This window comes from Diceros bicornis, chromosome 35 (genome assembly GCF_020826845.1).
Source record: "Diceros bicornis minor isolate mBicDic1 chromosome 35, mDicBic1.mat.cur, whole genome shotgun sequence".
Taxonomy (NCBI): domain Eukaryota; kingdom Metazoa; phylum Chordata; class Mammalia; order Perissodactyla; family Rhinocerotidae; genus Diceros; species Diceros bicornis.
The window spans coordinates 28,578,115-28,604,480 of NC_080774.1; the positions used below are offsets into that span (position 1 = coordinate 28,578,115).

General features: G+C 48.5%; 3 protein-coding genes across 13 annotated transcripts in view; all 3 read left to right on the forward strand.

The window, feature by feature from the left end:
• Positions 1-1,108: 1,108 nt before the first annotated feature.
• Positions 1,109-5,718, forward strand: LOC131398429 (glutathione S-transferase theta-3-like). Of its 2 annotated transcripts, XM_058531930.1 has the most exons (5): positions 1,109-1,239; positions 2,612-2,699; positions 3,267-3,417; positions 4,997-5,173; positions 5,497-5,718. In XM_058531930.1, the coding sequence occupies exons 1-5, from the start codon at positions 1,128-1,130 to the stop codon at positions 5,689-5,691; spliced, it is 723 nt and encodes a 240-aa protein (XP_058387913.1). In that variant the 5' UTR covers positions 1,109-1,127; the 3' UTR covers positions 5,692-5,718. The 2 variants fall into 2 exon arrangements, with proteins under 2 accessions (XP_058387913.1, XP_058387915.1); XM_058531932.1 differs by lacking the exons at positions 1,109-1,239; positions 3,267-3,417 and having other exon boundaries at positions 2,634-2,699.
• Positions 5,719-7,574: 1,856 nt separating this feature from the next.
• Positions 7,575-9,915, forward strand: DDT (D-dopachrome tautomerase). Of its 2 annotated transcripts, none has more exons than XM_058531933.1 (3): positions 7,575-7,765; positions 8,021-8,238; positions 9,661-9,915. In XM_058531933.1, the coding sequence occupies exons 1-3, from the start codon at positions 7,658-7,660 to the stop codon at positions 9,731-9,733; spliced, it is 399 nt and encodes a 132-aa protein (XP_058387916.1). In that variant the 5' UTR covers positions 7,575-7,657; the 3' UTR covers positions 9,734-9,915. The 2 variants fall into 2 exon arrangements, with proteins under 2 accessions (XP_058387916.1, XP_058387917.1); XM_058531934.1 differs by having other exon boundaries at positions 7,576-7,765; positions 8,063-8,238.
• Positions 9,916-12,183: 2,268 nt separating this feature from the next.
• Positions 12,184-26,366, forward strand: part of CABIN1 (calcineurin binding protein 1) — a 156,034-nt gene continuing 141,851 nt past the window's right edge. For 6 of the 9 annotated variants that reach the window (XM_058531935.1, XM_058531943.1, XM_058531944.1 and 3 more), the window contains exon 1: positions 12,401-12,607. The gene's annotated coding sequence lies outside the window, so the exon portion shown is untranslated. Of the gene's footprint in view, positions 12,225-12,398; positions 12,608-26,366 lie in introns of those variants that run through there. The other 3 variants (XM_058531936.1, XM_058531945.1, XM_058531940.1) reach the window with 3 other exon arrangements.

Sequence of the window (26,366 nt, forward strand, 5' to 3'; positions counted from 1 at the left end):
TAATATTCTGGCTGCTGGGGTCGGACTGGAGGGTGGCCAGGGAGGAAGCAGGGAGATTGGATGATGCCGCAATCTGGCCAAAGGGGTCTTGTGGAGGGCAGGCCACTGAAGGGGTGGAGAACATGGCCCTCCCAACCGGGAGAGGGCTGCAGCACTAGGTCAGAAGGCAGTCTCCTGGGAAGTAGGTCTTCCTTAAACCCAGAGCTTGGGGGACCAGGGAGGCCAAGCTGTTCTCCAGTTTCCCAATAAGTGACCCTCTTGCCAAGGGGCTTTCCTCTGAATCTTGAGTTTAGGGGCAGGGTCTTCATAGCCAGAAGGCCCTCTTATGGAATGGGGGTGTCAGAGCCACAGGCTTCAGGAGCCCCAGGGCCAAAGTTGGAGGGACTTGGCCCTGCAAAGGAAGTGAGGAAGTTCCAGGCCCCTCTGCGAATCTCCAGATGGGCTCCACAGAGCATCCACTCCCCGGTAGGGATTAGCTGGAGTGTAATGAAGAAGACCCCAGGGATTGGGGAGGACGGCTCATTCCTCCCTGGGGCGGGGGCCTGGCCTGTGCAGGGAGTAGGGGTCCAGAAACCCTCCCCAGCCTCTGGGCACTGGGCCCAGTAGAGGCTGCTGCACCTCCTTTCTCCTCACTTTGTGTTCTCGGGGACTCCGAAGCCCCGTCTCCCTCAGCCCCCTCCCTGGGTGAGGGGGAGGTGGCTTGGCCAACTGCAGGCAGCCCAGCCCTCTCCAGCCTAAATTCACTGAGGGTCTGTGCTGGAAGCGCCCTTGGCGTCGTCCCGTTTCCCATTACCATCCCCCCTGCCCCATCTGACGCCCAACCCTGACGTCCAGGGAAGGGGTATGACCTGGCAGCGAGACTCCCCTCGCCCCCGGTCAGAGCCCGGGTCTCCCTGTGCCCTCCCCACCACGTAAGAGGCCTGCAGCCCGAAGCCCTGGAGACGGAAGGCGGGACAGCGGGGGCGCCGCTGATTGGCCCAAAGTTTTCCGGAGCCGTCCAATGGGCGGGGATGGCGAGGCCGAGCTCGGGCGGGGCTGCGCGCCGCTGTGGACTCGGTTGCCTGGCGATTCCTGCCCGTCGCTCCCGCTCCGTGTTCTGCTCCCCGGGGCTGCCCGCCGCCCCCGCCATGGGCCTGGAGCTCTACCTGGACCTGCTGTCCCAGCCCTGCCGCGCCGTCTACATCTTCGCCAAGAAGAACGGCATCCCCTTCGAGCTGCGCACCGTGGAGCTGCTCAAAGGTGCGCCCGGCAGGCAGGGGGCTGGGGGCGGTGGGGGGACGTAGTGAGGGGGTGGTGTGGGGGTTCTGGGCAGCCTGTGTGGAGACGGACGCAGTCAGACAGACGGGAAGAGACAGACTTTCCAGTGCGGAAACCGTGGCATCAGTTATCAGCTGTGCATTTTTAAAGAGCCTCCACCTTCGCCGAGCGAATACAAAACATTTTTCAAAATACAGGTTAAGAGGGAGCAGAGCAGATAGAAAGCGGCCGGGGGGTGAGTGGGTGGGAAGTGGGATGAGCGCCCCAACACCTCCACACCAGGGCTTGGAGAAAACAGTGAAACTGTCTCCTCATTTCCCAGGGAGAGTGGGCCCCATCTCTTGCGTTTCTGCCGCTGCCGGCAGGAGCAGGTTGTTCCACCTGGTCTCGCCTCCTCTTTACTCCTGCCCACCCCTGCCTAGGTCCCACCTTTACAGAATCCAGTGGAGGGGACAGGGCGGTAACTGGCCAGTAGGGCAAACCCAGGATCCAGAGCCCCTTGGGCAGGCCAGGAGGGAGACTCGTGCTTAGCTGAGCCTGCCCACCTTCTGCCTTTGGTGCCCCCCGCAGCTACGCTGCCACCTTGCTCTGCCTTTCCAGCCTTCCTTGGGATGGGGGCTGGGCACAGAGGCAGCTTCTGGAGAGAGAATGGGTAGGGGTGATACTGTCCACTCAGTAGAGGGGCGAAGAGGCCCACAGGTGGGCTTATGGCCAGGCTGGAGCCTGGTTCCACTGAGGCCCTCTCACTCCACACACATTAATTGGTGTACCATCCAGCACTGGCCCGGGCTGGGGAGAGGTATGCACAAGTGAGTCAGACCTGGGAACCCCCAGTGGGGAGGGAATTGTGAGGGTTGGGTGCAGGGAAGAAAGAAGAGCTGACTTGCTGGAAGCAGGGTGGCTGAATGGGGCAGGGGCTCCTAGGGAGAGCGAGGTTGGACTGAGGGCTGGGAGCAGGTGTGGCTGGAGCTCTGGGGTGTGGACAGGTCACCCAGCCTGCATAGGAAGCTGGATTGCAGGGGACAAGCCTAGAGCCCAGGGAGGAGGCTGGAGTGTCTGACGTGTGGATGGAATTGGTGGGGGTGGGGGTGGACGACAGCTCCAGGGAGTCACCCTCCCCCCAGGCCCAGGTTGAGATGGTGCTCGGCCCAGGTCCAAGGGGGGTGGACACAGGAGGGGTGGACCTCTGGTGGGCTCAGTGTCTGTGACTTGGTGACCAGCGGAGTGACCTCCTCTTCTCTGATGCCCCACCTGGATGGGGCCTCGGAAAGCTGGTGCCTGGACGTGGGGGTGGAGCGTGGGCAGAGACCTCACAGTGCTCAGCGTTCACCCCACCCGCCTGTCTCTTCCCCAGGCCAGCATCACAGCGATGCCTTTGTCCAGGTGAACCCCCTGAGAAAGGTGCCAGCCTTGAAGGACGGGGACTTCACCTTGACTGAGAGGTAATGGGTCCCTGGGCTGCTGCTGGGCCTTGTGGGGCCAGTCAGCCACCTGTGTGTCCACTGTTGATGGCTTGGATTGTGGCTTGTGTGTCCTGAACACCTATGCCAGCCCCAGGATGGAGAGTGGGTTAAAGTGGGCAGAGGAGCCCAGGGCTGGGAGGGGGCCCTGGCCTTGCTCCTGGCGTGTCCGTGCTTTGGATATGTTGGGGAGTGGTGCTGGAGTTGCCTCATCCTTCAGGACCCAGGCTGGGTGCCCCTTCGATAATGGAAGTGTTCTCTGAGCACACCCCCCGCCTTCTGAAATCCCATGAGATTTTGTTTTTCACTTGGTCCCTTAGTTCAGATGATGGGATGGCTAAGTGTAGAGCTGTGCGACCCTGGGCAGTCACCTAATCTCTCTGAGCCTCACATTCCTACTCTGCACCATGGAGATAGTGAAATGCTCCACCCACAGGAGTTGGGGAAAGACATGTGAGGAGGGGGGTCCTACCTCACCCAGAGCCCGGCCCCTGTGGAGTAGCTGAAAAGTGACTGGGGCATGTCCCTTGCACTTGCCATGTCCCCCAGTGTGGCCATCCTGCTGTATCTGAGCCGAAAGTACAAGGCCCCTGACCACTGGTACCCCCAGGACCTGCAGGCCCGCGCCCGCGTGGATGAGTACCTGGCGTGGCAGCACACAGCTCTGCGGAGTAGCTGCCTCCGGGCCACGTGGCAGAAGGTGAGCTGCACCTGGGCCGTGTGGCACACGCGAGGGGCAGGGCCCCTCCCAGGATGCTCCACGAATGGTGCTTTCTGTTTAAAACATGCCCTCAGACCTGAGACCGTAGAACACTGACTTCTAGAGTGCAGACTCCCTAGGCTAACTGACTTCAACTTGTTTCTCAGAGGGGAACCTGAGCACAGAGCCAGGGACTGACCCCCAGGTGCTGCTGGAAATGAATCCTCTGCCCTTTTGCACACTCCCAGCTGCCTGGGAAGACTGCCTTTTGGGGGAGAAAAAAATCAAATCCTCACTTTGCTACACATAGACTCTCCAGATGGAGAGGTCAAGTTAAGTGAAAAACTCAAACTAGGAGGAAATGAGGAGACATTTCAAGAAATGTCGGTCTGCCTTCTGGGTGGGCAAGGATTTCTAAGCCTAAGAAGAGTGGGAGACTTAAAGTAGAGTAATTGATTTTACACAAACAATGAAGTTTTGTGTAACGAAAAAAGGATTAAACTTAAAACAAGCGAAAATCGGGAAGATCTTGGCAAAGATATATTAGAAAGAAATAACGTTTTTAATATTTAAGATATTCTTAGAAACCCATCAGACAAAGACACGAGAGAAAAATGGGCAAAGGAAACCAGCAAAGATTTAATTGAAGGAGAGAGAGAAATGGTCAATAACTGGACGGAAACACATTTAACCTCAGTAAAAATCCAGTCAGTGCACATTAAAGCAGCATGCACGTACCATTGTTCCTTATCAAAGGTGCAGGGGTTTTGAAACGTGTCCTCTGAGTTATTATTTGCAGAGTGCTTACATGGTGCCCGGCAGGAAGTGGGTGTCCTGTGTGTGAGGGAGCATGACACGGGCATGCTCACGCCCTGCTGCAGGGAGGGCACCACTGTTCTGAAGGGCCATTTGGCAAAAAGTAGGTTTCCATAACCTTGAAAGTGTCTTCCTTGAGCCCCTAGGGGCTGGGAGAGGAGCCCCCTCAAGCTGGTGGGGGCAGGAGCCTGGTGCATTTGAGGGCAGAATGGAGAGAAGTCGAGTCGAGTGAGTGTAGACCTTTGCTACTCAGAGGGTGATCCCTGGACTAGGAGCATCAGCATCACCTGGGAGCTTGTTGGAAATGCAGAGTCTCGGGCCCCAGTACCCAGGCGTACTGATTAGGAGTGTGCACTGTTAACCAGACCCCAGAGGGATTCGCATGCACATTCCCATTTGAGAAGCCTGGAGTGGAGTAGGAGGTGGGGGTGGGGAGATAATGGCTGCTGCACTGGTGAGGGCCTTGTGTTGAGGCCTTTTCTGGTGAGGGCAGTGGGGAGCCATGGAAGGCTTTATGCAGGGAGAAGACCAGGGCAGACTGGATTGCAGAAGGATCCCCACTGGCGGCCCTGTGTGAGGACCAGGGAGAGGTGGAGGCTGTCCCTGTTGGGGTAGGAGATGACACTGATGGTGGCCATGGGTAGAAGGGGGTGGGCTGGAGTGAGGAGAAACCTGAAGGATTGGTGATAGACTGGATGAGAGCAGGAATCAGGGTGGGTTTGGGGCAGACCCTGAGCCTTCTGTCTGCCTGCCCACCCACCAGTTGATGGGCCCTGTGTTACTGGGTGAACGAGTGCCCCCCGAGACGTTGGCGTCTACTCTGGCCGAGCTGGACAGGTGCCTGCAGTTGCTTGAGGACAAGTTCCTGAAGGACCAGGCCTTCCTCGCCGGGCCCCACATCTCAGTGGCTGACTTGGTGGCCATCACAGAGCTGATGCATGTGAGTGCCGAGGGGTCGGGTTGCCCAGTGGGCAGTGGGGCATCCTGGGAGGGAGCCAATGTACCAGCTCATGTTGCCCTTTCTGGCCCTGGGACCCTGGGCGAGTCACTTCCCCCTCCGAGCCTCAGCATCCTTATCTGTAAAATGGGGCTTCAGAATCCTGCAGGGATATTGAGGAGCTTCCCAGTGTCTCCTGGAAGAGAACCTCAGCCTACCACTGGTGTGGCAGAGGAGGGAAAGTCCACCAGAAGAATCCCTAACCAGGTCATGCTGCCTTGTACTTGACCGTGCTCAGCCCCCCGCCCGGCTCCCTCTCCCCATAGCCCGTCAGCGCCGGCTGCCAAGTCTTTAAAAGCCGACCCAAGCTGGCCGCGTGGCGCCAGCGCGTGGAGGCCACGGTGGGGGAGGACCTCTTCCAGGAGGCCCACGCAGTCCTCATGAAGACCAAGGACCTGCCTCCACTGGACCCGGCCGTGAAGGAGAAGCTGAGGCCCTTGGCGCAGGTTTTGTTGCAATGAGCGGGGGCCAGGCCTGCAGAGCCAGCGACAACGAAGGAGACTCTGTCGTCAGAAGAAAGAGATGCCTCTCCTTGGCTGTGAGCAAGAGATCCTGCATAGTCTCCGGTCCGCGGTTCCCTCCATGCATCAGGCCTGCATTCCTTCTTTTGTCTGTCTCCTCCCTTACCCCTTACACTCTGACTTCCATGTGCCCTCTGGAGAGAGCTTTAATAAACACATATTGACCCTGTCCCTTCTCTGTTTGAAACTTTCCACGGTGACTCATTGACCTGAGGCTGAAATACAGGTTACTCAACTTTGCATTCAAAGCCTTGCGCCCACCCCTCCGGGCTACCCCCTCCAGGTTGCACACAGTAGCCCATCATTTCCCGGCCCTCCCAGCTCCCACCTCAGCCTCCTAACCTTGGCTCAGGCTGTGTCCACTGCTTCCAGAGGCCTCCTCACCTTCTTTGCGTGGTGCCCCCCCGGGCCTTTTCGCATGTGTCACCATGTGGCTTCTCCAGGGACACTTCCCCAACCTCCCCAGCCCCTGGGGGAGTCAGGTGATCCCGTCTGGGCTCCTCAGCCCAGTGCTTCCCCCCTCAGTCCTGGCAGGGAGCTGGTTCCACGCCCCCTGAGCTGAGCACAGATGGAGGTTGACCCGGTGAAGAATCAGGTTTGAATCAGGCCTCAGTCTCCTAGGTCTCTCTCCCTCTGGGTGACACTCTTTCCCACAGGTGGGGTGCAGGCCTGGTGCATGAACCTCCTTGCAGGGAGGGAAGTCCCAGGTTAGTTCCTGGCCCCCGGGTGCTGCCCAGTGGCCTTGAACCCCCCTGCCTCCTCATAACCCCACCACTGTCTTCTCCATGCCCCACTGTGGGTCCCACACTTGCCACCTGTCCCTGTCCTTTCCCCTCAGGACTGTCACCACCTACCTGCCTTGTGTCCCAGACCCTCTGATATCTGAGTCATCTAATAAACTGCTGATGGGACAGGGTCATGACCAGACAGAGCCTCCCGCCCGCCTGCCTTTCTGTGGAGGCTCCTTTAATATGCCCGCTTATATAGAATTTTAGATGTGTAATTGAAATTGTTCATATACACCCACACAATTATATTTTCATCTACAATTCAAACCACTTTGCAGTACTGATGAGAGCACCCTGTTTAGCCTTTTCAACAGATGTCCACGTTTTAAATAACACCTTTTGTTTTGCCTACAAAAAGGTAGGGTACCCTAAACGTTGCTGGGAAGTCGACCAGGACCTGGCTCGCTCTCACCCCCTGGTGGACAGTACTTCACTGTGAGGCGAGGTTGCCGCAGGCACAAGAGGCCACAAAGGCAGACGTCTGTGGGGGCCAGGTAGGGATGCAGTGAGCCCGAGGGTCTCTGGCCAGCCCTACCCGAGCCCACACGTGTCACCAGGTCTCCTGATCAAGAGAAGCGCAGGTTCCCACGTTGAACGTGAAGTTGCCTGAATTTGAAATGATGGCAACTCATTCAACAACATTTGCTAAGCCTCTGTGACGATGTAACGTTATTAGGGTCGAGCCTGGGGAACGCCCCTACGGCGTGTGTGTTTGCGGGGCGTTCAGACCTCCATCTAAATGTGGGCCAGGAAGCAGACACCGCAGCGCCCGAAAGCCACAGGGGACGGAAAACCGCGGCCAGTGTGGCGGCAGGGGGGGCGGGACTGGGGCGCAGTGAGCGGGGCCAAGCCTCGGCCGACGCCTCGTTGGGGGTGGGGTTACACGGAGTGGGCGGGGCGGCAGGACTTCCGGAAATCAGCTCCCGCGTACGCCGAGGTTGTCGGCCGGGCCGGGGTAGGCAGCCAATCGGGGGGCGCTGCCTGCCTGCCCATCCAATGAGGAGCCCGGTTCCCGTGGCGCCCCGCCCCTGCCCCCTAGTCTCTGACCCTTGGAACATGGACCCGGACTCCGCGCGTTCTTTCTCCGCGGTGGTGGTTTGCGCGCCTTCCTGCTAGACATGCCGTTCCTTGAGCTGGACACGAACTTGCCCGCCGGCCGCGTGCCCGCAGGACTAGAGAAGCGGCTTTGCGCGGCCGCCGCCGCCATCCTGGGCAAACCCGAGGACGTGAGCGTGGGCCTGGGAGCACCGGGTTGGGGGAAGTCGGTGGACCAGGGGTCGGGCTCTGTCCACGCCCCGGCTGTCCCACCGTGACCGACAGGGACCCCTGACCTCCCGCTCTCCACACTCCCCACGTCTGCTCCGTGTCGCCTTCCCCAGCCATGACCCCAACGTGACCTCCAGGGACCCCGGCCGGTGCCCCCAGTCCTGATCCCACGGGCCCGTGCGTCTCGGACCGACCCCGCGCCGTTCTGTCCTCAGAGCGAGCCTGGCCTACAGCGGCTTCTTTCGTGTCCCCCGCAGCGCGTGAACGCGACGGTGCGGCCGGGCCTGGCCATGGCGGTGAACGGCTCGACCGAGCCCTGCGCGCAGCTGCTCGTCTCTTCCATCGGTGTGGTGGGCACGGCCGAGGAGAACCGCGGCCACAGCGCCCGCCTCTTCGAGTTCCTCACCAAGGAACTGGGCCTGGACCAGGACCGGTGCGTAGGAGCAGGGAGAGGACCCTCTTGGACTGCTGCGCCACCGGGGGATAGTGATCCTACCTCAATGCCCCTCCTAAAGTTGGGGGAAAAAATAAATTCCTGGCACTACAGAAGACTTGACCCTTGACCTCTCTGGCCCCCTGGTGGAGGGTCAGCCTTCAGAGTGGTATCAGAATTGAATGAATTCCTGGCTCTGCAGCTGTCCCTATGACACCTGGGCAAGGCGTGACCTCTTAAACCTCTGTGTTTCCATCTGTGAAGGGGGAAGCCTTTCCTTTAACCACTCCCTGGGGACACTGCATGGGATGGCAATGTATTATATTTGCTTCCGCACCTGGCAGGTTAGGATGTTGTTATCTGACAAAGCCATAGCCATATCAGCTGCCTACATCTTAGAAAATCAAGAGTAATTTTCTTGGAGAATTTCTCTGGCCTGGTGAGGTGGAATTCTGGGTATGTCCTGAGGCTGTGGCCTTTGGGCCTGTGGCCCAACCAGGTCCTAGGTAAGGCTCCCAGGAGGGTCACGGAGTAGTGGTAAGAGCATTGGTCCAGATGTCTGGAGGCCTGGGTTCTGGGTCTAGCAGAGCTGGGGACCCAGACAAACCTGGAAGTGAACCCTCTCTGGTTTGTAGCCTTCTCTTCTGTGAATAGAGAGGCATGGATTCAGTGATTCCCCAGGAAGCCCCTACAGCTCCCAAACCTGGGATCCTGTGGCAAGGTTAAAGTTTCTTCCTGGGCGAAAAATATTCCTGAGCCCAGTCCATGCCTGTGAGGATCTAAGGGCATGAGAAGGTTGAAAGAACCTTTGAGAATGGAGCCTTTGTTGGCCCAGAAAGGCTGGTGAGGAATGGTCACTCCTGGGAGGTGCTCGGACCTGGTCCTCAAGGTGAGGAGAGACGATAATTCTAACAACAATAAGTAATGTGCGAATACTTATCACGCGCCAGGTGCCCTATAGGTGCCTTACGGGCATCATCCCATTTGATCCTTACAAACTCTGTTCCCCTCTGCACACCCGCTCATGCAGACATGCCACCCCCATGAGGTAGATACCTCCATTATGCCTAGTTACAGATGAGAAAACTTGAGGTGGTCACACATACTCCCCCCAAGGGTGTCCTGGGAGCCTGCAGTTTGGAAGAGGGAGGGCTGCCCTCTGAGCCCATAGACAGGGCATACAGTGACCACAGAGGCTGCTGTGTTGAGTAGCCTTCCTGGGTGGGACACAATGAGGTGCAGCCACCACCCCGCCCCTGACAGGCCCACTGCCCTGTTGGGGGTTGGGAGGAGAGGCAGGCTTGCAAATGCCCGGGGGGCTAAGGCCGGCTGGCTGGGGAGCCCATGGTGGGAATGCCTGGCTAGGGGTCTTGGAATAATTAGCCAAGGAGCTGATGACATCTTTTTCTTTGTCTCCTGAAGGATAATTATGCGCTTTCTCCCCCTGGAGCCCTGGCAGATTGGCAAGAAGGGGACAGTCGTCACTTTTTTATGATTGGCATGGAGAGCATCCAGGGCATCTGTGAGCTGGCGGCCCCTTCCACAGAAGCCTTCTGGCAGAGTGAGGGCTTGGTGGATACCAGCTTCTGGCACCCCCACGTGCAGACATGCCTGTGACCTCACAATCCTCTTCTTCCCCATCCTCATTCTAATAAATGAAGAGAGCTTCGTCTTTCAGACACGACTTCTTTACTTCCTTTTACCCCTCCCTGGCATTCTGGGCCATCCTGGGCAGAGGGGCTGGCTAATGAGGTGGGGACTTGAGGGAACCTGGGAGGTGGGATGTTGCCTGTCTTCAGGGCCGCTCTTTCATGTATTGTATTTAGGCTGCTCAAATCCGAGGGTGGAGGGCTCAGCCTGGAGGCCCTGCTCTCCATGCCCATGTGCAGGCTGGTAGGGAAGGCTGCCAGCCTGCTCTAGCCTGGGCCTTCCTGCAGACTCTGCTGACCAGATGTTTCCATTCTCAGCCTGGGCTGGTCTGGGCAGTTCCCTCCCCTTGAAGGGGACTGCTGTGCCCAGCAGGAGAGCAGGGCAGCCTGGGATTCAGAGACCTTTCCTGGGCGTTGCCAAACTCCGTCTTCTCCCATGAGTCTTGCTGAGAATTCTCTGTAGCTGTGCACCTTGTAAAATCCATGTCCCAGAATGGCAAACCTGGAAAGGCAATGTCTGCCACTAGAAAGTGAATGAATGGGATCTCCGCCCCCCCATCAAAATACCATGTCATGCTTTTGCATTTCAGAGAATATACAGGTGGGGTGGGGGGAGCCCAGAGGAAGTGTCCTTTTCAGTTTCCTTCCAGATGTTCAATGAAGAGTTTACATGTCTTAAGACTCTGTGGTGGGTGCTGTGTTTCCCTGCACAGTTAAAGGTTTGATCATCCTTGTCTGTAGTGCACCAGTGAAACACCAGATGGAGATGTTCAGTCTACGCAGTCCACCTAGTTAACAAAGTTAGTTTCCAGTGGAATGTGCCTCTGCCTGCTGTGTTTGTACCTGACCACTGCTGAAGACTCACGAAAAGCTAGAGCTTGGAATTCCTTCCCCTGGCTCCCTGTCCCAACTGTTTCTGCAGTCATTCCTTCCGCCAACATGGGTGTCCTGCTTCCCAGAGGGGCTCAGGGAATATTTGTGGGTTGTATGTAAAAGAGCGATTGAAGTGCCCAAGGAGGGATTCAGCCCTAGCCCCTGCCAGGACCATAAGGCAACAGCCTCCAATCTGGTCTCCCCACCTTAAATCTCTCACCCCACTGTAGTGAGAGGGATGTCATCTGCTTGCTGTGGGGACTGGCCCTCCCCCCTCTCCAGCATTATCTCCCCGTTGTGGCCCTGAGCTTTGTCCCCTGGCAATACCGTGCTGCCCAAGGCTTCTGCCTGTGGCCTGCACTCTTTCTCACCGCCAAACCCTTGCCACACAGCTCCCTGCTGTTTGGACCACCCTTCTCATGTTTTTTCGACTGTCTCAGACTGTCTCCAGAGCCCCTTTCAAGATACAACTGGGGGTGGAGGCTGCACCCTAGGTTGCATGTTATCCATGAAACTTTGAAACCATCTGTTTATGCTTCTGTTCATTGCCCCTGTCCCCCAAGGCTGTACGCCTCTCAAAATCAAAGTTAGTGACTCAATTATTTTTGTACCTCCTGGCATATCAGTAAAGCTTTCTTGTACTGAACTGACTCTATGAGTTCTTCACCAGGATTTTACTGTCTTGAAAGTCAAAAAGAAAGTCATGTCATTCATTGCTATTTAAATCATCCTTGCTGGACTCCAGCAGCTATGAGGTTCAACCACAGGGTGAAGGCCTCCCCCAAAACGCTTAGCTCCCAAGAGCGTGACGTCTCTCAGCCCGAAGCTGAAGCCGCGCTCGGCAACCCTTCCGTGCGGGACCCTCTTCTCGGCTCTGGAATGCTGTCACTCCCTCGTTTCCCGGGTCTCTGAGTTTTGGGTTTTTCCCCCCTTTGTTTCACTAGTTGATTGCATCTGTGCCTTTGGGCTTCAAATCCTTTTCGGAAAGAGGTGAGGCACAGGTAATATGAAGAAGACGACTCTTCCTCCCCGGGTTCCCTCTAAACGTTCCCCACGTTTCCACTGCCTTCAGAGCACCTGTCCCGCTTGTAACAACGATAACACAGCCCGTCATTTGGCGACTGCTCGGGGCCAGGCACCGAGCCCGACTCTTCACACGTATTACCAGCGGTGGAGCCGGGAGTCCGACCGCTCCGCGAGCCGGCGCTCCGAGCCCACAGCAGCGCGCGCACACAGCGGAGACTCACGGAGGTTCGAGATGCGCTTCAGGCCGCTCGGCTCGGCGCCCGACGCCACCCGCAGGGGCCCAGCAGCCCGCCGGCCGGGCGGTGGAGCAGCGCGTGCGCCTCGCTGATTGGCTGGCGGAGCCGGCACCGCAGCCAATGGGAGCGCGCCTTGTTGTCAGGCGCGCAGCCGGCCGGCGCGGGGGACGGGGCGGTCGGGCCGTTGCCGTGGAGATGCCTGGTGAGTGCCGGGGAGCGTGGGGCGGGTGTACGCGCGGGTTGGGGGCGGCCCCCGGGAGGTGGGGCGCGACTCTGCGGAGCCGGGGCGGGGTGGGGGCGCGAGCCTGAGGGGCGGCCGGCGCTGGGGGATCCCCCGGCAGCCTCGGTGCGGCCGTCGGAGAAACCGAGGCCGGAGCGCGGGAGCGACGAGGCCGGGCCTCCAGGCCGCCCCGGGGGCCGCCTCACGGCGAGCCGCCGCCCCGGGGGCCAGGACGGGCCCGGCCTCGGGAGTGGTCTCAGGGACCACAGCACGAGCCGCCATTGATCCCGCGTCTGCCCGGGCCGAGACCGGCGCTGACCCTTGACTCGCGTCCTTGCCCTTCACCTTCGCAGCAGCCCTGCGAGGTGAGTGTTGTGATGATCGCCCTTTACCGGGAGGGCACCGAGGCCGGGAGGTCCGGGGACTCGTCCAAAGTCACCCAGCTAACCGGGGGGCAGCCCGATTCCCCACGGCGGTCTTGACTGCGCTGCCTCCCGGGCCGGGGCGGGCCTGGCCAGGCGGAGCTTGCCGGCGCTCGCAGGTGTCTGCTCCAGCGGCTGGGGGCGCCACTTCAGTCTTGGGGCCTGGGTACGACAGGCCGTGGCCGTGGGACGGTCGGCTCCCGGGCGGCCAGGGTGCCTTCCGTGTGGTTCATAACCGTGGTTAGAACTGAAATATCCTCAGAGGGGGCTGCTTCAAGGGCCCGCAAACTTTTGTTGTAAATATAATAATAGAATAGTATTTTTTTTAAAGATTTTATTTATTTATTTTTTCCCTCCAAAGCCCGAGTAGATTGTTGTGTGTCATAGCTGCACATCCTTCTAGTTGCTGTATGTGGGAGGAGGCCTCAGCATGGCCGGAGAAGCGGTGCGTCGTGTGCGCGCGGGGATGCGAACCCGGGGCCGCCAGCAGCGGAGCACGCGCACTTAACCGCTAAGCCACGGGACTGGCCCAGGAATAGTATTGTAATATGTTGTGAATATAATAAGTATAATCATACTTATAAGAGTAAGTATTTTAGGCTTTGTGGGCCAGACTCTGTGTACTCCACTCTGGTGTCAACTGTGGATACAGCCAAAGACAATACATAGGAGAGTGGCCATTTTCCAATAAAATTTTATTTATGGACACTGGAATTAGAATTTTATATAATTTTCATGTGTCACGAAGTTTCTCAACCACTTAAAAATGTAAAAAGCATTCTGTGCTCCTGGGCTGTACAAAAACTGTGGGCTAATTAGCTTGTGGACGGACGCCTGGTCTAGTTTAGAGCTTCCTACTCTGAGACTCGGAGAGGGGCATCTTAGAGCAAGTCAGCGGCACAGCCTGGTAGTGCCACCCTGAGCTGCAGACCTAGGCTTCCCGGCTCCGGGCCAGAGCACACAGGAGACGTCACGGCTCATCACTGGACCCGGGTATGAGATGCTCAGAGTGTGCTCTTCTTTATCGTGTGTTCTTAAGGCCGTGAAAACCATGCTCTGAGGAATTTGGAAACTTGTAAGATTGAACTCCTGAATGCGCTATTCTGAGAAAGTGCAACTGCTGGGCTGCGAGTCCGAGAAATGAGTAGATACTTTCTTATGTATATGCAGTAGCTGCTTTTTTTTAAGCTCCTTTTAGTGGGTTTGTGGTTAACAATACAGATGTGGTCCCCATCCTCACATTGCTACAGATGATAAATACATAATCTCAGATGGTTGTTTCTTTTTAAACTTTTTATTTTAAACTAATTTTAGATTTAGATATTGCAGCAATAATACTGTGAGTTCCCATAGGTCACTCAACCTACTTCCCCTCAGGTTAACATCTTATATAATCATAGTATAATTATCAAGAACAGGAAAGTAACATTGGTACAATATTATTATCACACCTACAGACCTAGTTCGAATTTCACCTGTTTTTCCACCAGTGTTCTATTTTCATTCCGGGATCCTATCCAAGATCCCATATTGCGTTAAGTCATTTCTCCTTAGTGCTTAACAGTTACGTGGTCTTTTCTTGTCTTGGCCTTCTACTTGTAAAGAGTAGTGATCAGTTATTTTGTCTAATATCCCTCAGTTTGGGTATGTTTGGTGTTTTCTCATGATTGGAGTGACGTTGTGTGTTTTTGGCCAGAACAACACAAACATGGTGTTCTTCTCAGTGCATCATATCGAGGAGTTGAAGATGATGTTGTGTCTTATTACTGGCGATATTTACCTTGATCACTTGATTCAGTTGGTGTTGCCAGGTTTCTACACTGTGAAGTCACTCTCTTTCCCTTTCTAGTCGGTAAGTGTCTTGGGGAGATACTTTGAGAGGATGCAAATTCCGGTTCTCACAGATTTACACTCACTGACCTTAGCATCCACCTGTGGATCTTTGTGTTGTTTGCCTAAAGGTAATTTCCTATTTCTCTCTCTCCTTTTACATTTATTAATTGAAATTCAATTGAAGGAAGAGCTATCCCTTCTCTCCTTTATTTATTTGATTATTATTTGTGTCAGGATGGACGCCATGGATATTCATTGTATTCTATGGGTCAGAATCTAATATTATCATCATTTTGTTGCTCACTGTTCCGGCTTTGGCTATTTAGGATCTCCTTGAGGTTAGCTGTGACAAACCCTCATCAATTTTTTGAGCACTTGCTTACTTTCTGGCACCGCAAGATGTTCTAGGCTCATTTTGTATTTTCTCTGCCCCAACCCTGGAATCACAGTTCTTTTTGTCTTTAGCCTTATAGTATCCAGTCAGGCTGCTGTTTTCCACGGTTGCTTAGGTTAGTTCTTTTCTTCCTTATGCCCTTCAGTGTGGTTATGTTATTTGTAATACAGTAGGTTCATTGTTAGTATATTCCATTTGGGGTTCCCCCTAGATCTTAGGTGATTTCAATTGTTTACTTTTTGAGTGTGAAACATGACTGTGGTTCTAAGAGTCAGAGCCATACACAAAGGTGTTCTCAGAGCAGTGTCCCTCCTCCTCACCCTACCACCCTGTTCCATTCTCCCCTTCTTTTCACCCCTTTCCCACTCACCCCCTATAGCTAAGTGATCTCTTTAGAACCTGGATTATCCTCTCTGTGTTTCTTTGGCACAAATGAACAGATGGTCATGTATTTTCTTATATCCTCTTCTTTCTCATATGAAAGGCGGCATGCTATAGATAATTGTGTTTACTTTTTTCACTTAACAGTATGTCTGGAAAATCACCTCATATCTGTTCATAGAGATCCTATTCATTTTTAAAAACAGTTTTATTGATATATAATTTATAGACCATACAATCACCCATTTAAAGTGTACAACTCAGTGCTTTTTAGTATATTCACAGAGTTGTGCAAGCATCACCACAATCAATTTTAGAACATTTTTATCACCCCAACAAGAAACTCTGTATCTATTAACAGTCACTGCCCATCTCCTCTTCTAGCCCTAGGCAACCACTAATCTACTTTCTGTCTGTATAAATTTGCCTGTTCTGGACATTTCACATAAATGGGATCATACAATATGTGGTCTGTGACTGGCTTCTTTTACTTGGCGTAATGTCTTTATGGTTCATCTATGTTGTCAGTAGTTCATTACTTTTTATGGCTAAATAATATTCTGTTGTATGGATATACCACATTTTATTTATCCATTCATCAGTTGATGGACATTTGAGTTGTTTCTACTTTTTGGTCATTCTGAATAATGCTGCTGTGAAATTCCCTCATGAATTTTTACAGCTGCATATTACTTCATTGTGTGGATGTACCATAGTTTATTCATTCACTGTACTATCTATGGCCATTTAGGTTGTTTCCAATATCGCGCGATTACAGACCGTTCTGCAGTGAATAACCCTGTGCATATGTGTTTTCATGTTGTTGGAGGTGAATGTTCAGTGTGGATTCCTAGAAGTGGAATGGCTGGGTTGAAAGGTTGTTACCTATTGTCAAATTCCCCTCAAGAGGGACTGTATTTGCATTCCCACCAACAATGTATGAGAATACTGCTTGTTTCCCTACAACCTCCCCAGCAGAGTGTGCTGTCCTACTTTCATTTTTGCCAGTGCGATAGGTGAAAAATGGTGTCTCAGTGCTGTTTTAATTTGCATTTCTCTAATTATGAGTGAGTTTGAACATTTTTTCATATGTTTTCATGTGTATGTCTTTTTTTGTGAATTGTCTGTTCATATCTTTTCCCTGTTTTTCTATCAGATTTTTGGGGGTTTTGTCCCTCGGGGTTTTTTTTCTCTTTTTTTAATCATGGTAAAATACACTTAACATGAAATGTACCATTTTAACTATTTTTAAATAGTTCTGTGGCATTAACCATATCCACACTGTTGTGCAGCCATCACCACCATCTACCTCCAGAACTGTTTTTCATCTTCCCAAACTAAAACTCTGTACCCATTAGACAATAACTCCCCATTCTTCTTTCCCTGCAGCCCTTGGCAACCGCCATTCTGCTCTCTGTCTCTATGAATTTGCCTGTTGTAGGTACCCCATATAAATGGAATCATATAGTATTTTTCCTTTTGTGGCTAGCTTATTTCATAAGCTTATCATAATGTCTTCAAGATTCGTCCATGTTGTAGCATGTGTCAGAAAGTCCTTTTTAAGGCTGAATGATATTCCATTGTATGAATACACCACATTTTGTTTATCCATTCATCTGTCAATGGACACTGGGCTTGCTTCCACCTTTTGGCTATTGTGAATAATGCTGTGTCCCTTCGTTTTTAAGAGCTCTTTATGTGTTAGAAATATTAGCCCTGTGTCTGTGGTACATGGTTGCAGGTATTTTCTCCCAAATGATCAGTTGTCTTTTGACTTTTGATTTTTTTTTTTGTCGTGCAAAATTTTAAAAATTTTTATGTAGTTAAATTTATTAATCTTTTCTTTCACTGCCTCTGGATTTTGAATCATAGCGAGAAAGACTTTCCCTATACCAAAGTTAAAAAGAAATTCATCCATGTTTTCTTTTAGTACTTGTATAGATTAATTTTTTCATTTAGATCTTTAATCTACTTGGAGTTTATTTATGTATATGGTGTGAGGTATGGATCTAATTTTATCTTTTTCCAAATGGCTACTAATTTGTCCCAACACCACCTGTTACAAAGTTCATCTTGATTCCAGTGATTTGAGATGCCACCTTTGCCATATTTTAAATTTCCATATATACTTGAGTCTAATTCTGGACCAGTTCTCTCTGTCTGTGCATGTACCAGTACCGCTGTTTTAATTATTAAGGCCCTATATGGTATGTTTTAATGTCCGGTCGGGCTCATCCCCTCTTGTAGCTTTTCTTTTTCACTGTTTTCCTAGCTATTCTTACATTTTTGTCTGTCTATATGAAATTTAGTGTCATCTTGTCTAGTGTCTTGTTGGTATTTTTATTGGGATTGCATTGAATTCATAAATTAAGTTAGGGAGAACTGACATCTTGATAATGTTGAGTCCCGTCCAAGAACAGAGGATGTCTTTCTACTTGTTCAAGTTTATGTTAGTATCTTTCAGTAGCGTTTTTAAATTTTCCTTGCGTAGGTTGCACATTTCTGTTAACTTGATTCCTAAGTGCTTAATTATTTTGTTGCTATTGCAAATGGTATTTTTCTCACCATAATGTCTTCTCTTTGTGTATGTGAAGGCTGTTGATTTTCGTATGTTAATTTTATATTGTGTTACTTGACTGAGTCCTTTTATTATTGTTTTATCATTGATTTTGGGGTTTTCCAGGTACTCTATCATATTATCTGCAGTTAATGCTAGTTTTACTTCTTCGTTACCCGTTCTTATTCCTCTAATTGGTGTCCCTTTTCTAACTGCAGTGCTAATACTCCTAGTACAGTGGTGGGTAGTAGCAGACATGATGGGTAACTTACTTTGTTGCTGATATTAATGGAAATACCTCTAGTGTTTCTCCAGTAAATAAGATTTTGGTTTTAGGACTAAGGTATATATATTTTACCTTGTTGAGAAAGTATCCCTCAATTTCTGTTTTCTTGGGTGTCAGAGGCTTTCTCTTCTACGGAGATAATCATGTGATTTTTTTGCCCCTTAAATGATTTCATTGTATTTTCACATGTGTGATATGTGTTTTCATTGTTAGTATTTCTTCAGATTTCTCCAATTTTAGTTGCATTTCCTTTCACCCAGAAGTTGTTTAATAGGAGATTCTTAAATTTTTAGATAGAAGGACCTTTCTTTTGCTGTTGGTGATGATGGTGTTAGTAAATTCTAGATTTAATGTATTGTGTTCAGGGAGTGTTGTTTTTAATATTTTTCCTTTATAGAAGGTGTTTTCTTTGTGAACTAATACACGATCAGTTTTTTTTGTGGATTTGCTGTGAGCACTGGAGAAGAACACGTAGACTTTCTTAGTAGGGTGTAGTTTGATACACATCCCTAAGTTCTGCTCTATTTGTTTTCTTGTTCAGATCTTCTGTCTCCTTATTTTTTCTCCACTTGATCTGTCTTGTACTGAGGGTGGCGAATGAAAGTCTCTTATTACTGTGTTTCTGTCTATGTGTGCTTGCATCTCTTGTGGTATTTGCTTCTTAAAATTGGATGCTCTGTTATTTGGTGTATGTGAAGTGTTATATCTCGGTGTGAATTGCCCCTTTTGTCACATTTCATACTTTTGGGCTTGAATTATACTTTGTCTGATAGCTAGATCGCTCCCCTGCACTCTTTTAAAATATTGTATTTATTTTTATTAAAATATTTTTATATTTATTAAATTTAATTTAATGAGTTAAATTATTTGACCTTTTTTGGGGTGTAGAGTTCTATGACTTTTAACATGTGTATAGATTTGTGTAACCAGTACCACAATCAAGGTACAGAACAGTTCTATCACACCCCAGAATACCCCTATGCTACCCCATCATAGACACTGTTCCCTACCCCTGGCCACCACTGACGTGTTCTCTTTCACTATAGTTTTGTCTTTTCAAGAATGTCATGTAAATGGAATCATACAGTATGGAACCTTTGGAGACTGGCTTCTTTCGCTCAGCAAAACACCTTTGAGATTTATCCAAGTTGTTACGTGTATCAATTGTTGGTTCCTTTTATTTTTGTTTTGTGGGGAAGATCAGCCCTGAGCTAACATCCGTGCCCATCTTCCTCCACTTTGTGTGGGACACCGCCACAGCATGGCCTGACAAGCGGTGCGTCGGTGCGGGCCCGGGATCCGAACCCCGGCCGCCAGCAGCGGAGTGCACGCACTTAACCGCTAAGCCACGGGGCCGGCTCCTGTCGGTTCCTTTTAATTGGTAGTACTATTCCATTGTATAAGCTGTATTCTTTTTTTTTTTTGCTGAGGAAGAGTCTCCCTGAGCTAACATCTGTTGCCGATCTTTCTCTATTTTATATGTGAGCTGCTGTCAGAGCATGGCCACTGGTAGACAAGCGGTGTAGGTCTGCACCTGGGAACCAAACCCTGGCCGCCAAAGCAGAGCACACCGAACTTAACCACTAGGCCACCAGGGCTGGCCTATGTAAGCGGTATTCTTACTGAGCAGTTTTCCTTTATATGATATATCACAACAGTTTATCCATTCACCTGTTGAAGGATGTTTGGTGTGTTTGCACTTTTTGATGATTTGAATGGAGCTGCTATAAACATTTATATATAAGTTTCGTGTGAACATTTCTCTGGGGTAGGATAGGAGTGAGGTTGTTGTGTCGTATGGTAAGTGTAAGTTGAACTTTATAAGAAGCTATTTTCCAGCGTGGCTGTACCATTTCCCATTCCTGTCAGCAGTGTATTAGAGTTCCAGTTGCTCTGTATTCTCACTGGGACTTGGCATTATCAATTTTTTAAACAGTGTGGCCATTCTAATAGGTGTGTAACAGTAGCTCATCCTGTTTTTCTGTTTCTTTTTTCTTTTTGTGAGGAAGATCAGCCCTGTGCTAACATCTGCCAATCCTCCTCTTTTTTTGTTGAGGAAGACTGGTCCTGGGCTAACATCTGTGCCCATCTTCCTCCACTTTATATGGGACGCTGCCACAGCATGGCTTGACAAGTGGTGCGTCGGCGCGTGCCCGGGATCTGAACCGGCGAACCACGGGCCGCCGCAGCGGAGCACGCCACCAGGCTGGCCCCTCATCCTGGTTTTAATTTGCATTTCCCTGATGACTAGTGATGTTGAACATCTTTTCATGAACTTCCTCGCAATCTATATATCTTCTTTGGTGAGGTGTCTGTTAAAGTCTTTTGTTCATTTTTAGTTGATATTTTTTAAAATTGTGGCAAAATATAGACAACATAAAATTTGCCATTTCAGGGCCGGCCCCGTGGCTTAGCGGTTAAGTGCGGGCGCTCTGCTACTGGCGGCCCGGGTTCGGATCCCTGGCCGCGCCCCGACGCGCTGCTTCTCCCGCCATGCTGAGGCCGAGTCCCACATACAGCAGCTAGAAGGATGTGCAACTATGACATACGACTATCTACTGGGACTTTGGGGGGGGAAAAAAAGGAGGAGGATTGGCAATAGATGTTAGCTCAGAGCTGGTCTTCCTCAGCAAAAAGAGGAGGATTAGCATGGATGTTAGCTCAGGGCTGATCTTCCTCACAAAAAAAAAATAAGAAAATAAAAAAAAAATTTGCTATTTCAACCATTTAAAAAAAATTGGGTGGCATTAAATACATTCAAAATATTCTGTAACCATCACCACTATTTCAGGAATTTTTCATCATCCCAAACAGAAACTGTACCCATTTGGCAGTAACTCCCAAATCCCTCTTTCTCCCAGCTCCTGGTAACCACCATTCTACTTTCTGTCTCTATGAATTTGCCAATTCTAGGTGCCTCATGTAAGTGGAATCATACAGTGTTTGCCCTTTTGTGACTGGCTTATTTCACTTAGGATAATGTTGTTTTAAGGCTCATTCATGTTGTAGCATGTGTCAGAATTTCCTTCCTTTGTAAGGCTGAATAATGTTCCATTGTATGTGGATACCACATTTTGCTTATCCATTCATCTGTCAGTGGACACTTGGGTTGCTTCTACATTTTAGCTGTTGTGAATAGTGCTGCTGTGAACATGGGTATACAAAATATCTCTTTGAGACCCTGCTTTCTATTCCTTTGTATATACCCAGAAGTGGAATTGCTGGGTCATATGGTCATACTATTTTCTGCAGCGGCTGCACCATTTTATATTCCCACCAGCAATGCACAGGGGTTCCAACTTCTCCACATCCTTGCTAACACTCGTTATTTTCTGTGTCTGTGTTTTTTAAAAATAATAGTCTAGATGCAGAGTTTTAATGCTATAGTTTCTACTTTTCTCTCTCTCTCTTTTTGTTTTCATATTGTATGGTGGTCACAATGTCCATCAAGTTATAGCTTATGGTGAAGCAGCAGTTTCCAGACTTAATCAGCAGCATTCTTTTTTTCTAAATGTAGGACCCAGGAGATAAAATAGCTATCAGCTCAGGCGAGGTTTGAGTCTTCCTTGTCTGTGAAAGGACTGTACTTCCTTCTTTGTAAGAACCCTTGGAGAACTCAGAGCCCGTGTGGAAGCCCAAGCTCGAAGTCATTGCTGTAAACTCTGCTGGCAGTACTAATGGTCATTTTATTCTATGTAAATGGAGCACGTGTTCAGTCTGTCTGCCAAGGCTCATTCTTACTGCCTTTCAGGGCCTTGTGTCAGCCTCTCAGATGGGACTTTCTCTGGCTCCTCCCTCTGTCATCTCAGGCTTGTTTGGTGGTGCCACCTCCCCCTCCCAGCCCCTCAGGCCAGAACCCCTTGTGTTATCCAGAACCCCTGCTGCTCCCTCCAGCCTCCCAGGCGCAGAGTTCTGAGAGTCTACCTCCAGGAGTGTGTCCCCTCCATCCCCACTGCCACTGCCCCATCCAGGCTCCCGGCATCTCTTTGTTTACTAATAGCACATAATTCAGATACCATACAGTTCATCTCTGTAAGCTGTACAGTTCAGTGGTTTTTAGTGTATTCAAAGAGTTGTCTAACCATCACCATAGTCAATTTTATTTTATTTTATTTATTTATTTTTTTGTTTATTGCAGTAACATTGGTTTATAACAGTGTATAAATTTCAGGTGTACATCATTATACTTCTATTTCTGCATAGATTACATCATGTTCACCACCCAAATACTAATTACAACCCATCACCACACACTTGTGCTGAATTATCCCTTTCGCCCTCCTCCCTCCCCCCTTCCCCTCTGGTAACCACCAATCCAATCTCTGTCTCTATGTGTTTGTTTATTGTTGTTATTATCTACTACTTAATGAAGGAAATCACACGGTATTTGACCTTCTCCCTCTGACTTATTTCACTTTGCATAATACCCGCAATGTCCATCCATGTTGTCACAGATGGCTGGATTTCATCGTTTCTTATGGCTGAGTAGTATTCCATTGTGTGTATATACCACATCTTCTTTATCCATTCGTCCCTTGATGGGCACTTAGGTTGCTTCCAAGTCTTGGCTATTGTGAATAAGGCTGCAGTGAACACAGGGGTGCATGTATCTTTATGCATTGGTGTTTTCAAGTTCTTTGGATAAATACCCAGCAGTGGAATAGCTGGGTCATATGGTAGTTCTATCCTTGATTTTTTGAGGAATCTCCATACTGTTTTCCATAGTGGCTGCACCAGTTTGCACTCCCACCAGCAGCGTATGAGACTTCCCTTCTCTCCACATCCTCTCCAACACATGTTGTTTCCTGTCTTGTTAATTATAGCCATTCTGATGGGCGTGAGGTGATATCTCATTGTAGTTTTGATTTGCATTTCCCTGATAATGTTTTTGAACATCTTTTCATGTGTCTGTTGGCTATCTGTGTATCTTCTTTGGAGAAATGTCTGTTCAGGTCTTTTGCCCATTTTTTAATTGGGTTGGTAGTTTTTTTGTTGTTGAGATGCATGAATTCTTTATATATTTTGGAGATTATTCCCTTATCAGATGTATGGTTTGTAAATATCTTCTCCCAGTTGTTAGGTTGTTTTGTTGATAGTTTCCTTTGCTGTGCAGAAGCTTTTTAGTTTGATGTAGTCCCATTTGTTTATTTTTTCTGTTGTTTCTCTTGCCTGGTCAGACATGGTGCTTGAAAATATGTTGCTAAGACTGATGTCGAAGAGCGTACTGCCTATGTTTTCTTCTAGAAGTTTCATAGTTTCAGGTCTTACATTCAAGTCTTTAATCCATTTGGAGTTAATTTTTGTGTATGGTGTAAGGTAAGGGTTTACTTTCATTTTTTTGCATGTGGCTATCCAGTTTCCCAACACTATTTGTTGAAGAGACTTTCTTTTCTCCATTGTGTGTTCTTGGCTCCTTTGTCAAAGATTAGCTGCCCATAGATGTGTGGGTTTATTTCTGGGCTTTTGATTCTATTCCATTGATCTGTGTGTCTGTTTTTGTGCCAGTACCATGCTGTTTTGATTACTATAGCTTTGTAGTATATTTTGAAATCAGGGAGTGTGATACCTCCAGCTTTGTTCTTTTTTCTCAGGATTCCTTTAGCTATTCGGGTTCTTTTGTTGTTCCATATAAATTTTAGGATTCTTTGTTCTATTTCTGTGAAAAATGTTGTTGGAACTTTGATAGGGATTGCATTGAATCTATGGATGGCTTTAGGAAGTATGGACATCTTAACTATGTTAATTCTTCCAATCCAGGAGCACGGAATATCTTTCCATTTCTTTGTGTCATCTTCAGTTTCTTTCAGCAATGTTTTATAGTTTTCAGTGTACAGCTCTTTCACCTCTTTGGTTAAGTTTATTCCTAGGTATTTTATTCTTTTTGTTGTAGTTGTAAATGGGGTGGTATTCTTAATTTCTCTTTCTGCTACTTCGTTGTTAGTGTATAGAAATGCAACTGATTTTTGTATGTTGATCTTGTATCCTGCAACTTTACCATATTCGTTTATTACTTCTAAAAGTTTTCTGGTGGATTCTTTAGGGTTTTTTATATATAAAATCATGTCATCTGCAAATAGTGAGAGTTTCACTTCTTCCTTTCCAATTTGGATCCCTTTTATTTCTTTCTCTTGCCTGATTGCTCTGGCTAGGACTTCCAGTACTATGTTAAATAGGAGTGGTGACAGTGGGCATCCTTGTCTGGTTCCTGTTCTTAGGGGGATAGCTTTCAGTTTTTCACCATTGAAGATGATATTAGCTGTGGGTTTCTCATATATGGTCTTTATTATGTTGAGGTACTTTCCTTCTATACCCATTTTATTCAGAGTTTTTATCATAAATGGATGCTGTATCTTGTCAAATGCTTTCTCTGCATCTATTGAGATGATCATGTGATTTTTATTCTTCATTTTATTAAATGTGGTGTATCACATTGATTGATTTGCGAATGTTAAACCATCCCTGCATACCTGGAATAAATCCCACTTGATCATGGTGTATAATCTTTTTAACGTATTGTTGTATGCGATTTGCTAGTATTTTGTTGAGGATTTTTGCATCGATGTTCATCAGTGATATTGGCCTGTAATTTCCTTTTTTTTGTGTTGTCTTTGTCTGGTTTTGGTATCAGGGTAATGTCGGCTTCGTAGAATGAGTTAGGGAGCTTCCCCCCCTCCTCAATTTTTTGGAAGAGTTTGAGAAGGATAGGTATTAAGTCTTCTTTGAATGTTTGGTAGAATTCGCCAAGGAAGCTGTCTGTTCCTGGACTTTTATTTTTGGGGAGGTTTTTGATTACTGTTTCGATATCCTTACTGGTGATTGGTCTATTCAAATTCTCTACTTCTTCTTGATCCAGTTTTGGAAGGTTGTATGATTCTAAGAATTTATGCAGTTTCTTCCAGATTGTCGAATTGGTTGGCATATAGCTTTTCGTAGTAGTCTCTTATAATCTTTTGTATTTCTGAGGTGTCTGTTATAATTTCTCCTCTTTCATTTCTGATTTTACTTATTTGTGCCTTCTCTTTTTTTTTCTTGGTGAGTCTAGCTAAAGGTTTGTCAATTTTGTTTATCTTTTCAAAGAACCAGCTCTTGGTTTTATTAATTTTTTCTATTGTTTTTTGGTCTCTATTTCATTTATTTCTGCTCTGATTTTTATTATTTCCCTTCTTCCACTGATTTTGGGCTTTGTTTGTTCTTCTTTTTCCAGTTCCTTTAGGTGCATTGTTAGATTGTTTATTTGAGATTTTTCTTGTTTGTTGAGATAGGCCTGTATTGCTATAAACTTCCCTCTTAGAACCGCTTTTGCTGTATCCCATAAATTCTGGCTTGTCGTATTTTCATTTTCATTTGTCTCCAGGTATTTTTTGATTTCTTCTTTGATTTCTTTGTTGACCCAGTCGTTGTTCAGTAGCATTTTGTTTAATCTCCTTGTATTTGTGGCTTTTCTGATTTTCTTCCTATAGTTGATTTCTAGTTTCATACTGTTGTGGTCAGAAAAGATGCCTGGTATTATTTCAATCTTCTTAAATTTATGGAGACTTGTTTTGTGGCCTAATATGTGATCAATCCTGGAGAATGTTCCATGTGCATTTGAAAAGAACATGTATTCTTTGGTTTTTGGATGGAATGCTCTGTATATATCTACTAGGTCCATCTGTTCTAGTGTGTCATTTAAGGCCAATGTTTCCTTATTGATCTTCTGTTTGGATGATCTGTCCGTTGGTGTAAGTGGAGTGTTAAAGTCTCCTACTATTATTGTGTTACTGTGTATTTCTGTTTTTGTGTCTGTTAATAATTGCTTTATATATTTAGGGGCACCTACATTGGGTGTGTAGATATTTACAAGTGTTATATCCTCTTGTTGGATTGTTCCCTTGATCATTATGTAATGCCCTTCTTTGTCTCTTTTTACAGTTTTTGTTTTAAAGTCTATTTTGTCTGATATGAATACTGCTACCCCAGCTTTCTTTTCATTGCCATTTGCATGGAGTATCTTTTTCCATCCCTTCACTTCCAGTTTGTGAGTGTCTCTAGGTCTGAAGTGTGTCTCTTGTATGCAGCATCTATATGGGTCTTGTTTTTTTATCCAATCAGCCACCCTATGCCTTTTAATTGGAGCATTTAGTCCATTGACGTTTAAAGTAGCTATTGATAAGTATGTACTTTCTGCCATTTTTTAACTTTTTTTTTTTCTCAGTGTTTTAGTAGTCCTTCTCTGTTCCTTTCTTCTTCTATACAGAATTGCTGGTCTCTT